The sequence below is a fragment of the Pomacea canaliculata genome, linkage group LG2 (assembly GCF_003073045.1).
Source record: "Pomacea canaliculata isolate SZHN2017 linkage group LG2, ASM307304v1, whole genome shotgun sequence".
In the NCBI taxonomy this organism is placed as follows: Eukaryota; Metazoa; Mollusca; class Gastropoda; order Architaenioglossa; family Ampullariidae; genus Pomacea; species Pomacea canaliculata.
Window position 1 is genome coordinate 17,737,378 of NC_037591.1, and position 14,565 is coordinate 17,751,942.

General features: G+C 37.4%; 1 protein-coding gene across 1 annotated transcript; it reads left to right on the forward strand.

Moving 5' to 3' along the window:
• The first annotated feature begins 79 nt into the window (after positions 1-79).
• LOC112556271 lies at positions 80-6,617 on the forward strand. Its single transcript, XM_025225113.1, is given in 4 exon segments — positions 80-150; positions 751-1,386; positions 1,389-1,843; positions 2,362-6,617. Coding segments are annotated over 3 exon segments (1,440 nt in total). The 5' UTR covers positions 80-150; positions 751-783; the 3' UTR covers positions 2,744-6,617.
• Positions 6,618-14,565: the final 7,948 nt, after the last annotated feature.

The window sequence follows — 14,565 nt, forward strand, 5'->3', positions numbered from 1 at the left end:
TCAAAGATAATAAAAGTAAATTTAGTTTTTTATTAATACTGTTCGGATAACTTTTCATTTTCTTATAATTCATTAACAGTGTGTGGCTTTACATAATGTCATACGAACTTCCGAAAGTTGACCCCCAACCTAATTCGTCTGCAAGCGCTAGTAAGGCTGATAAATGTTATTAGTAATTAGGAGGTAATTTATGTAGAGTAAAGGCTCTTTGAAAATAACAGTTCATCTTTGGACTCAATTTAGATTATTTACGACAAATTGCCAAATGGATGGGGTTTAATTTTGTGACGTAATAGGCTTTCCAAGAATATCACCGACAGAGATATGCATTGCAACGCGATTGCGAGATGTAATACGGGCATTTCCAGTTTCTTTCCTTTCACTTTGTAAAATATTAAGAATGACTCTAAAAATCACATTAAAAGACAGATGACCATGCTGAAATGAATCACAATGAACACATGTATACTATTGAAATACGTACCTTTGGGTTTAAATGACCAATACGGTACGTCATCATTCTTAGCGATTACGGAAGACGGATACATCTACTCATTCCATCTGTGGCCTTCTGATTCTATAATATTGATGTGGATGTAATATGACAAGGACGTTTAATGTAAAAATTAAATTATTAATTGATGTTATACACATTGCATCTTACCTGTAAACTGTAGTTATTGACATTAACATCTGGATCCACATCTGGAGTTTCTGAAAATGAAATAATTTTTGTCTACCAAATTTCAGGTTCAGGCCCCAAGGGCTTGAGGTGATGCAGTGATGTCTCTGATTGAAGGAATAGGTGATGAAGTGACATTTGGAGTTGGACTGTTTATTTTTCTATGTCTGGTTTTGCTAGCCTGGTTGTCCACCCATACGCGAGATATCCCATTTGTCAGTGTTATTGTGATTGAGATTTCTCAGCGTCGTCACAGAAGTAGTGGCAACAATGTAGAAGAATCATTATCCACAACAAGAAGTGAAAATGTAGAAAGTGCTGGTGCTGCAGAAGGTGGTGATGTCATTTCCTTGGATGGCAGTGAAGGACAGGGTGAAACCAGTTCAGATATTGCCCCTTCACATGATTCAGTGGACCCGACAATGGAAGATAAGATAAAAGAAAATCATGATACTGAGGGTAGCTCAATGTCTGAATGTACAGTGTACCCTGTCAATAACCCTGTTTTGCCCCATCCTTTGTCAGAAAGTGATGCTAACGAAAGAGTTTCTGAGAGTAGCCCTAACATGGATACTGAAAACAGTGTCAGATCAGCATGCGCTGGCACAAAAAGTGAAACAAATTTCAATGGTGATTGTGATGCAAATACTACAGCAGGAGGAAATGCTGCCAAACATGATAATGCTGTGGTGGATCATCAGTTGATGATGGCACAAGCAGTTATTCTGCCAGTGAGGTCACCCCTTTATATGCAGAAGATAAGAGCCCGGAATTACGCAGAAGACGCCTGGCTTACTTTACAAAAGTGGAAGGTGATGACAAGTTGAGGATACCAAAAGGAGAGACTCCCACTCTTCAAGATACACCATTTCAGCAAGAGCATGAACAGTTTATAAGCCATGATACAACAGAGCTTTCAGATTCTCAGAATATAGATTTAGAATTTAATCAGCAGTGTGAAATAAAGGGTGGTGAACCAACTGTCAATGATGCAGCAGAGGTAAACGAAAATGGAGCTGCCAGTGATACAGCATCAAATACACCTACAGCAGAGTCAGATGGAGCAGAAAATAGTCAGATTCGTGTCCGTCTCAAATACCTAAACGACACCCAGCGTCTTGTTTATGCCAGTCCTCAAGAAACCATTGGTAACTTTCGGAGGTAAGTGTACTATTAGTTTAGGCTTAGCTTCTGCTTTTAAAATTTTACTGGTTTTAAAGACCAAGGTGCTGGTTTAATAATAAAGTGAATTGCTTAATGCAGTACTGCGAGTTTTTGTCGTGGATATTCAGATGTCTACAGGATCACACGTTTTATGAGGTGGGCAGGCATAAGTGAGCATGGTCTGTTTCATAGCTTATCATTTATCATAGTGCTAATCAAAGGAGTAAAAGGCATAGCTGCAATCCTTAAAATCCTTTTTCTTATTTATTTTCTTGCCTGTCTGTAAAATATTAAATCTAAGAGAATAAAATTGTGACCAACTTGCTTTTACTTATAATTATTAATTAAAATTTTTTTAATGAAGCAAAAAGCACTTCAGGTATATTATATCACTACATCATACATTCTTTAAGTTGACCTTGTGACCTATTATAACTTGTGAAAATGCACAAATAAATTATATACCAAAACCATGTACTGGCATATTATTGGACATTCTCACATTTTGCGTGCAGGACTCATTTTTCCTCGGAACTAGAGGAAAACAAGATAGTGCGATTTATCTTCAATGGTCAGGATTTGCGCAATGACTTGTCAACACTTCGAGCATACAACATTCGTGACAACAGTGTTATCCACTGCCTGATCACTCAAAATCAACAGAGCAGCCAACCAGCTTCTTCAAGCAGGAGGAGTGATGAAGACTTGGAAATTGGAACTATGGTCTTCCCGATTTTCGGTTGTGCCTTGATGTTGATTTGGTATCTCCGCTTTTTTTATAAACAGTATTTTAGTGCTGTGTCCACAGTTTCCTTGGCTGGTGTGAGCTTTATTTACATAATGGCCTTATTGTCATCCATAAGAGGTCGAAGACAGGCTCGTCAGCATCTGGAGTAAATGAGAAACTAAGGTAGCTTTAAGGGTATGCAGAAACTTTTCCTTAATGCATTGCATAGTTTATTCCATTCATTGTGTAAAGCAAGTGTGAAATGGTTATAAATAGCATATGCAGACTGACAGTAATATTGTTAGATCCCTCTATTAAACTGCCTTTCACAGTTTAATTTTAATTGGTGCCTGAGTGAGTGATATGGCTTGTATTCCAGTGTTGGCCACTTGCCAGCAAAACCTGTGTGATTAGGGGTAATTACGCATGCAAAGAATGGCTGTCTCCTTGCAAAAGCAGGAAGAACCTGTTGGTATAAATGTGTTATCACATTTGTTAAGTGTGGTGGTTTACCTACAAGGGAAATGACTTTGTGTTGCTGGATCAGCTGTTTTCTTGTCAGTTCATCAATTTACCAGTCTATTTCTGTCAGTCTTGCAGTTGCACTGTGTGTTAGACTTGTTTTCAATCATTTATTTTGTATTTATTGTCTGTAACATAGTCTGTTTTGTAGTCATTCATTTATTCATTTCTTTTTCCATCCATCCTTTTATTTAGGTTATTTTGAAGAGTGCAAGTGGGATTGATATGTTTTTATTGCATATTATCTTTTCTTGAAGTATACAAGTGAAAGTGAAATAATTTGTGATAAAAGATATCCAGATTTTATGTCTCTTTTTCGCTCAAGCAGCTGTTATCACCACCATAGGTGAAGGCTGCTGATAATGGTCATGCTATGTTCATAACATAGTTAACTCATTGATATGTACATAACAAAATATCTTTGATCTTTGTAGCCGACTTTATGTTCTGGGTGAAATGTTATATTTCATATGTTTTAAAAAATCACAAATCATTTCTGTCATAATCCTCATCAAGTTAAGCTATTTTATATAGTGCAAAACTACAAGAATTTTATTGTCTGTGACCCTGCAGTAAAGATGAGAACTAGGGTTAGCATGAAGGAGAAATATATATTTGTTAACCAGGCTCTACAGCAGTGGTGCCCAACCTTTTTTTTGCTCAAGGGCCACACAGGACATGATATAAAATTGCACTGGCCAGAACATGGCAGTTTTGCCAGAATTATTACGTTAAAAATGAAATTATGTTGTGTCGGGTTAAAGTGAACAGGTGGATGAGACACCTTTGCGGGCCGAATGTGGCCGGAGGGCTGTAGGTTGGGCACCCTTGTTCTATAGTATAATAAGATAACCAATTTCTGTTCCTGGGAAACAAACTCTGCAGTGACTTGCAAAAAGTTTATCAATGTTATTGAACCTGATTTCTAGTACTTGGGGATTACTGTTAATGCTGCTTGTCATCCACTTGATTAACATGTTATAAATATTTGAAAACCTTACAATATTATTAGTTCCAATTAAATTATTTTCAGTTAGGTTCTAAGAGTAAACTGCATTAGGTCAAGATAGATAGTCAAGAATTTGGTGCCTGCACAGTTTGTTTTTCTAGTTTGTTGCTGGAAATATTTATTATTCATGATTTTTATCAACACACTTGTCTGACACATTTTGTTAGAATAACAAACCTAACCTGCTAACTATCCATATCCACATCTATCAATGGGTTCTCCCAAACAACAGGTACCAGTCAAGGGGCAAATGACTGAATGACTCACCAGCTAACTAATGAAATAGTTCAGTATGATGCTTATTATATATCTTTGGGCTCTCTGGTAGAAATGGTTGTTGTAGCTCTAAAATACTTTTGTTTACCTGTTGGGCTAGGTTGTTCTGGCTGTATTATCCCATCCTAACTCAACATTGTCGACATCTAGACAAAGAGATGTTCATTCTTACAACTTCTCATTAATATAGCCACAAGAAGAGGTCATGTAAGTACACAGCTGGTCCTAAGCTCAAAATTTATTTTAAAATTAATGATAGCCTCAAAAGGCAGTGTCATAAATAGTAAATATTCCTCCTTTTGCAAAAAGAAACACTCAAATCTGAAAATTAGTATACTTCTCCAGTTTGCCCCTGATGCCACAGGGCATTTCAAAACCTTACTAAGCCTAAACTTTGGCTAACCCAAAACCTAACCCTAATCTTCTGCCCAGTTGTGTTTCCAATAAAAACCTACATATCCAGATCCAGATTGCCCCATAACTGGGTTCCTTCTTTAGTTCCTTTTTTTTTGACCACTCAAAGGGGAACAATCTGATGAATAGCAGAGGTAAATTCGTGCCATTAGGGTCTGGTCATCTACCTGGGAAGGTCTCCAACATGTAGAAACATGAAAATGCCTGTTGTGCAGAATTTTGTTTCCTCTTTTTATCTTCTTTGTTTTCTTTTGTTATTTGTCTACATGGTTGTTTCTCCTCCGTCCTTCGTGTGCTGTCCATGTCTTCTTCTGAGAGCATGCTTCTCCGTGGTGTGATTGTGCAGTATATAAAGCACATGCTCATTATTATTTACCATGTAATAGTACATTTTTTATTTCACAGAAAAACATAAAATACACACAAATAGCACATTAGGTATGTACATAAGCACAACATGTAGTTAAGGTAGCACAGTCTTTTTTACAGTTTGTATGTCATCAAAAACAGGTCATCCATGGTATTGTACACAAGAATATCACACATTTTAGATTGTGTAAAAGTCTTGCTTAATTGTGCATGAATGTGTAAGTCTTTGTGTGCAGATATGCATCTTTCATTTGTTAATGATTTCTCCTTCTAGTTATCAAGTGTTTTCCAGCATTTTCAGTGTCACCATCAGTATTTTAGGCTTTGTTTAACATGCTTTTAGTAACACCAAATCATTTATGTCAGACCCCATTCAAAAATTTTCTTTACATGATTTGGATCCGTGTAAGGTACATTTCACTTTAGAAAATGCTGTATTATGTTTTGTTTAGTCTCTCTCTCATGCTTACTTAAGGGCCCAACCACCCACCACTCTGTGTCTGTGCGTGCACATGCGCGCCTATACTGATTATTTTTAAAACCTTGAATATAACTCGATTGCTACTAGTATGTGTAGAGATTACCTCCCTTTTTCATTCCCCACCATAGATCTTGTTATGTAGATGGACGTTAAGGCTAAAAAAAAGGATTTTACCTGTTTTATGCTGTCAGTTTACTGTACATTTAAAAGCCTATGCCTTGGTTTTTTTTTTTTTTTTTTTTGGCAAGTGAGTAGACATGCATTCAGGCACTTAGGCATGGCTTGTGTGCAGATATTTAGAAGCAAACAAGAATTGAAACAATGTATGGAACTAGCAGATCATTGTTTACATAGACTTTATTTTTGTTTTCAAAGGAATGGTTATGGCTATGGTAAATAGAATTTCCTAACATACTGGTCCTTTAACAGATGAAAATTGTCCATGTTCTCATTCATTCAGAGTGCTGTGTTAAATGTTGTTTTGCTTACTGCACATTGGATATATTTTCTGATTTCAGTCACAAAAGCAAATATAAGTTTTATGTATGGATTTTTCTTGTGATTTTCAACCATGGTTCTGAAATCTTAACAAATAAAAGGAGAATAATTTTTGCACATTTTATGAATCTGCTTGGGTAATGGTTGTGTTAATTACCATTGTGGTAATGGTAATGTCATCTGACTTTGTGCTACAGCTGTAGAGAGATATCTTCCCACTGTAGTAAGATTAAACTGGATAGATAACAGCCACCTATCAGTTCATGCCATTTCTACTGAGCAAAAGCAATAGATGTCATCTGTCTTTCTCATCTCCTGCATTTAAATATTTGCAGTTCACACAATCATGCATGTTTTTGTGTGGTGTAGTTATTAGAATTTTTACTTGTTATCAGATGATTTGCTGGATGTTTGATTGTCGTTGAGATTAAATTTCTTCTTGTAGGGTTCATAGATTTTAGGACATTTACACTTTTAAAAAAATAGAGAAAACGTCAAGTCCTATATTAGAAACATTTGTATTTTAGAATGGGGAAAGTGGAAAAGAGAGAACAATGGAGTTATAAAAGTGGGAGGCTGAAAAGAATATTCATGTCTCTTATTTATTACTTTAGAGCTCACATCAGATCTGAATGACAGAATGTCACCATGTATGGGAAATTCAGCTGTCAACCTCCTCCTATTCAGCGACAACCAAAAAATATATATTTTTTTAAACATTGTTTGCTTGCAGGTGTTTAGGATAAAGGCAAATTGATGCAAGGGAAATTCATTCTGACTAGGAAAATGTAATGAGAAAAATAAATTTCTTGCATTCAGAATTTGATATTTTTGGGGGACAGTTGGAAGGAAGGGGAGAGAATAGAAGGGTTTTGATGATCAGTAGTGTTTAATTATTGAAACAATAATAAATATGCTGTACTAAGATATCTTAATTTTGACTTTAGTTTGGTAGCTGACGCCGATTTAAATAGTTATTCAAGGAGAGCAACTGTGCAAATTCATAACGTCTGTCTGATCCTTATTAAAGCTGGCAGCAATTAATTCCTGTCCTATCTATGGCTGGTGTACGTTGGAACGAATCATGTTTATTTTCTCTATTACCGGTGGCTCAAAGAAGGATGATAACGCGAAGAAGAATAAGTTGCGACCTACGTAATATGAGAGGACCTCTACTACACACACGAGAACAAAAGATAAGGAGGGAGGGAAGAAATGGATTCCGGTGCGGTGTTAGGGGAGTGTAGAGGGAGCAACCGACATCACCACAGAGTTTATCTCCCCAATCATTGCAAAAAGGATCTGACAGCCGGACGGAAAGTTTCTCTCCTCAAAGACACATTTTATAGTGACCCTATCTGAGCCCCTGAGTGGCCAACATGTTCGCATGACTAGTCTCACGATGGCTTCTAGATATAGCTTCTACTGCTTTTCGCTTAATTATATCACTTTAATAATGGGTAACATAACCGGAAGCCTGCAGAGTTCATACTATATAACGGATGTATAACATTTCGTTCTAAGCATCGAATTGCATCAAGTAATTGATTTCGAATGAAATAAGCTCGAACTTAACGCCACCATTATGCTTTAGCAAGTGAAGCTTCGTAAGATGTATATATATAGTTATATATTAGACAATATATTATTCTGGGAATGAGAAAACAAGTTTACAAAACGTGTTTACAAATTTTCATTATTTGTGAGAAATACAGTTTACAGTGCTGTAAACAAACGGTGCCCATAAAGTGTTCGTTTGGGAAAAGAAAATTCGCCAGCTGGGTGGGTGACTCCATGAACTCTGGCTATGGTGTGAAGTAGTAAATAAACCGTAAACTAGCCTGCTGACCCAAGGGAAGGGATAAAGGCAGGCAAGGCACTGAGTGTAGGGTTCACAACTATACTGCAAACGCACGTTTCTGATTTCCTATCGCCAACGTGACAATCACTGCGTTTCTTCCATTTTGACCCTGTATTAAGGCTAGAGGGGTCAAAGAAGGTTTTTTTTTTCTCTCACCATTGGGTGATCACCTTCGAAATTCAGTGCAAGATACTCTCAAACCACCAAGGAAATAGCTCGCCAGTAAGTTCTCGTAATGGAGCACTTTTTAAGTAGGCAATATTCTTAAAATTAATTTATCATTAATTTAGTGTACATTAACTCAGTTCATTTCTTCTGTAAAGATATTTGAAGAAAACATTTTACGACCTGGGCACCATCAATGGTTAATGCTTAAAAAGGTGTATCCAGACCAAAAGCAAAATGTTTCACATCAAACAATTGTGATTTGTGTTATCAACAAAGTAAAAGACTTGTAAAGTACTTGCGACATTAGTTTGCAGAAGGTATTCCTGATACATGTCGCCCGAACATAAACACAAGCACTCACCATGCATAGATTGATAACACAAAAACGATTTAAATTTTAATTGTATTTACTTAATTTCCTCGTAGCAACTGTGAAAGAAATCATAATAAACAACAAATAATCCCAGTGAGCATTTTCCACATTGAAAAGAGGTCGCATCCACGTCAGCAAATCAGAATTCTGAGCTGCATACGTACATCACTAGCTCAGTGTCCAATCAGGAGCCACGGACCTTAACTGCCACGTGTCACGTGACCAAGAAATCTATTACAAAGTACAAAGAATACAAAATACAAAACACTGATACAAGCGAACTGTAACTGATGTCACGTTGATATCAAGTAAAACTGAAATCATAATACTTTGAATGTTTCCTCGCTCACGCCTTTTTTGAAGACGTTGAAAGGAACTTTCACAACCGCAGTTCAGCTGTCGATCGAGACATCTCCAATCTTTACAGTTGAAGTCGCAGTTGTTGTCTCTCAAAAGCCTGGCCAAGTGTACACAAGGGTGAAATGAAAAAAAAATTATACAGAACCACACGGATGATCCTTGAAATAACAGCAAATGTGAAGTCAGTTTGTAACCACAGATTTGTAGTAAAGGACTATACGGATGGAAGAGTTGATGTTATGTACAGGTTGATTTGTTTATGGGTGTCGGAACATTTCTTCCGCCACCTAATTGACATTTTCTAGTAAAAACTGAGTGTGGTGTCGTGCTGGTGACAAATGCATTGTACCGACTGTAATAACTCTAGTACTCATCATGACTGACTGTTCTGCCTCCAGCACTAGAGAGGTCACGCCTGCAAACATCACCATGCACAGAAGGTCAACAAAGACTTCAGCATTGTACTCACATCCTTCACGTTGTCAAGGCCTCAGCCATTGAGAGAGCTGGAAATAAATAGGTCCACTCCTTCTCGCAGATGGATTGGGCAAAACCGATACAAAGCACATGAATGTTTTCTTGACAAAAGTAATCCATTCAACTCTTAAAACCAAAAGGCAAATGAACACAAATTGACAGCTTAGTGTCATGCGAGAGGCAGTTGAATGGGAAATGTATGGTGTTAATGAATGGCTCCTGGGATGATCTCACACGTGTTGTCTCAAATTCTGATATAGTTTCTGAAGCCCTTCCTCATTCCATGTGTGACAACAGGTCCCAAATGCACTTCATTGTATTTAGGCCTAAGATATCCTGCCCACAGCAAAAATAGTCAGAACTTAAAACTGTCTGACAGATACCCTTTCCAACATCTCTCTCTCTCTGTGCCATCTGCCCTCTGCCCTCCTGTTTCGGAATGTTTTACTTTCTCACGACAATCAAAGTCTGAGGAATTGGCGCATATTGATCTTCTGTCTGTGAACAATCAAAATGAACAAAAGCAAGCAGACAAAATAGAAAATTGTAGTAAATAGTTGCCCGATTATTTCCTGTAATTGGATAATGTTACTCTCTTGGCACTAATCAGTGATGGCAGGGAACACAGTGAGCTTTTTAAATCCTAGCCCTTGACCCAAGGAGCACCAACTCCAGGAAACACGTGGCAGAAATATATGATAGGACCCGGATGTTTTCGACATTTGATACCGCTAGGTGTCAGTTATTAATAATAATATCAACAGCAGCAAATTTATAACATACAGTGGCAGCAGAGCTATGGATAGAAGATAGGTAGTAGTAGTGGCAGTAATAATAGGCGGCGTACCCGTGATGATGATGATTATGATAATGATTATGATGATCATGCCCATGATAAGAATGATAGGCACATAATATGCAGTAATCAATTGACTGTAATAAAGTAGTCACAGTCGTCCACTGTAAACAGTCACGGAAGCTTCAACAATTAAAATCAAATTTCTTTAGTAATCCAAAGGAGCTATTAAAAGAGTGACTGTCAATCATTTAATAATGTGACGGCAATGATTGAGTTCATGGGTCATCAATATTACATCAAGAATTCACAGTATGCAATATAGGAATTTAACAATTCAAAATATTAAATGATTGCAAAACAACACCGATTGATAGTGACCCGATGCCCGAGTAAAGTCAACTCATTCAGTACCAACAGGCAAGAACACACAAACACGCATACACACAGGATACTCATCGATCAGCAGTACAAACTTTTTTTCACATTTCTCAATTATTTCGCTAGCTGGAAAAAACTTGTTGCTTGTGTCAACCAACGAATGGTTAGTACAGTAGTCGACATTACGTTTCCCCACTAAGGAAACTATTCCTCATTTCGACGAAAAAGTTCCTTCAGTGGAAGTATGAAACAACATCTCATAAAAATTTATTGGAGCTTAACAGACGATTAGCTGTGGTAGCGGTATGGCATGTGAGATTTTGTAGACATGATAAGTATACACAGCAAGACAGGGTGGACAGAGACTTCACCAGACAAACTGACAGATATGCAGATATACATACAGTGCCTTTAATATAGTTACTCAATGCTTGATAACAACAGAGCAAAAGCGTGGATTTGAGTATCATTAAATTATAAAACATTTCCTAATTAACATTTACATTGTTTACAAACAGATGGAAAATTTAGAATAAAGCTTATCGATGACTAAATACTGATGGTGTCCTAATAGTTTAATCACGCTCTAATTTAAAATTTTCTGTTTTGTAGATTTTGGAAGGGAAAAGTGCTTCCACCTAAAGCGATTTCGTGGTTTGGTGGAATGGGGATTTGTGGGGAATACTGGAAGTGAGGATAGAAGAATGAGGAAGGGAGGTGTGGGAAGAGAATCGCGTGCTAACTCATTTGAGGAAGATTGTTGAGAGAGTACCTAGTAGTATTGAGGAACGGAGCATGCACTGCTTATTTATTGTATATATATATAAACTGCTCATCAGATTCTGTTTTGAATTTATTTAATACGCCAATGATCGGATGTATGCATGGCCTGGCTAAAAAGAAAACAAATATGGATCTTGTTTTCATGTTTACATGACGAGTGCACTGTAATGTAGCCAATCCTACCCGCGATCCCTGGAGCTCAGAGGAGGACGTGAGAAAAGATGCACGTGGTGCGTGTACTAATGCATCGCCACCCATTTCCCACTTCTGCTAAGCCCTCGGTAGTCAATCAACCGACACTGTCAGCTGTATGCTTGGGGGAGGCAGATAAAATGCTAGTTCAGCTGCCAATAACTATGAAAACGTTTTCTTATTTTTTGTTTTTGGTCAAAAATGTTTACTTTACGTGTATGTTGTTCATAATTCTTTACCGCAAATTTTTAAATTTTAAGAAGAAATCCTTTTTTAAGTTACTATATTTGCACGAAAATGGATGAGACCGCAGGAAAATGCAAGTTTTAAATATTACGGGCCAGAGTTGTAAAATGTAGGTGTTACTAGCTGGAGCCAATCATTAAAAATCAAGTTTGTAAACGTGTGAAATATGTCAGCTCATTGAAATCTTATTACCATGGCATTAAACTATTTTACTGTGCATAACTATTAAAATGTTAGCTGGAATCCTGTGTTAGCGATAACGTTCGACTCAAAGTCTTCACAGGATGAAAGGAGCCGACTGTAATTGATTCGAGAAAAATTATGAAAAAATTACAAGAAAGCCCGGATGAGATGAGCTACAGCTGGAAAGGGTCTACGGCCAGATAAAAAGGATGGCTGCATGTCCTGCTTCGATAATGTATAAGTTTATGGCTAGTTGCATCCTTTCTTTCATGAGAATATTGCATCGCAGAGAAAATCTCAAGGAAAGGTACAAAACACTTGCGGGATATCTGGGAAATCTTGTCGTGCATTGGATGAACCATCAATCTCTTAAAAAGCATCCGACATTTAGAAAGTGGGAAGATGATTAGTTGTAGAAGAATGTTTTCTATAACCCACTTTGACATTTTCGCCTCATGCATCCCCTTTTTGTTTCTTGTTAAAGATCAAAGATACCAAAAAACTGTTGTGAGTAAAAACCGAGTATCGCGACAAGCTGACTTCCATCAGAGGATGTTCAGAAGAATGGTTAACCCTATAATAATTTGTACTCGTATAAAAACTAAGAAAGGGCAACAGAAAGTAATGGAGATAAAGAGAACACATTCGGTCGATGCTTTCGTCCCTTGTCTCATCCTTTGCACTTTGACCTCCTCTTTGATCTTTGCAGCAGTCGTCCGTGCGAGACCCATTACGGAGTTGTTCCACCTCTAGCACCACTGGTTTAATGGGAGAGGGTGTTTTTCACTTCTTCTAGCTCTACAAAAAACTCTGGGATACAAGCGATTAACTGCATCCTTTATCTGTGGTGTGTGTCTCCCAGCTCGCCTGACCGTCATTAGTGTGACAGGCTCCGTCAGCTCAGTCGCCATTGTCCCCACCAGCCTCCCACTGCGACAGCATCATCTCACCGAAGTGCATTTCTCATCGTCGGTTGTTTGCAAGAGGATTTTTCTGCCTAATCGTCTGTACATATCCCAGTGGCATAAATCACTAATAACACAGTGGACAACTAATTATTTCTGCCACGGTTATTTAGTACGTTTTACGAGAAATTTTGTGTTTCCTGTTTGTTTTGTTTTTTTTTTTGTCATGAGCGGTGCATTGACTGGAATGTTTGTTTATTAAGAGTGTACTTCTTCGTTAATTAAAATAAAAGTCAGCCTGCTACTTGTAAACAGAAGCTCTGAGCCACACAAATTGCCTATAGATGGGAAAAAATTAGGGCAAACTGAATTTTAACGGATCGAACTCTTAAAGTTGACGTAATTATGTGTTGCACTGGAATTTGAATTCTGTTGGAAACATTGCGCCTACGTGTGTGGTGCATGTGTATGTGTGTGTGTGTGTGTGCATGCGAGCACATAAACTTGAAATTCTTAAACGTTAATCAGTTTATTTCACAGCAATATGTACTAAACGCAACGATATCTAATACCATCAGAATACTACTTTCCCTTTTCTTCATGGATGCCAACATAACGACGACGACGACGACGACGATGACGATGATGATGATGATGATAAACAAAAATGTTAAGAATATACACCTCATTATAGTTGGAGCTCATTTGCCATACATTACTTTAAACAAAGAAACTTGACGAGAAATAGGGTTCGCTCCTTATGCAGTTATTTTGTTGCATTGTGATACAAGAACATGAGGTTCTATGAACAAAATACGAATTTACTAAGATGATAAACAAAATAAAAAAAGATTATGACATTGTTACATCCGACATGCACGTTTTTTTCCCCAATTTCTACTGTATCGAAATGAATGACATATGAAAGACATCTGCATTTCTTTCGGAAGATTTCATAAAATGATGCACCATTGGTCTCGATATTCTACACATTTATGAAAGTCTGTGAATGTCTTTAAAACAATGGAACACTTTATTCTTGTGCAAACGATTTTTTCCACTTCAAGCTGCAGTAGAACATTGCATGCAGGTGTTACCAAACGATGACTAAAACACTTCAGTATTCATGGATGATACAATGCATGAGTTTCCCAAAGACAGACAGCTGTGTGGCACAGTTCATACTATTTCGGACTTTTAAAACGCCAGCTCTGTCACTTTGGTCACTTTGGCCCAAAAACAGTGACCGACTGATGTTTGCACTACCACACTGACATTACATTCAACTGTAGCAACCACATCCACACCAGGGCTGCAAGCATCCATTATACACAAACAATGAGAGCTACGGCATGCACTGATGTCAACAATGATATTTGTATCATTATATGTCCAACAGATCGCTTCTGTGCATCATGAAGTCTCACCTTCAGCCAGCAGCATAGATATGTTGACAGTTCACAAAAGCGACACATGTTTGCTTCTCTTAACAACTAGAATTACAGCCACATGCAAAGAATTAAATTGTATTTATATATTCCAAAAGTTGTATTTTAACGTTGCAAACATAGATTTTTTTGTCCGAGATAAATCATGTTTAAAAAAAAAAAAATTATTTACAATTTGCACTCACGTTGTTTAAGTTAATCGTCTATTATCGAAATCCAAGTGAGGCAAAACTTCAGATTGCCAGTTGAG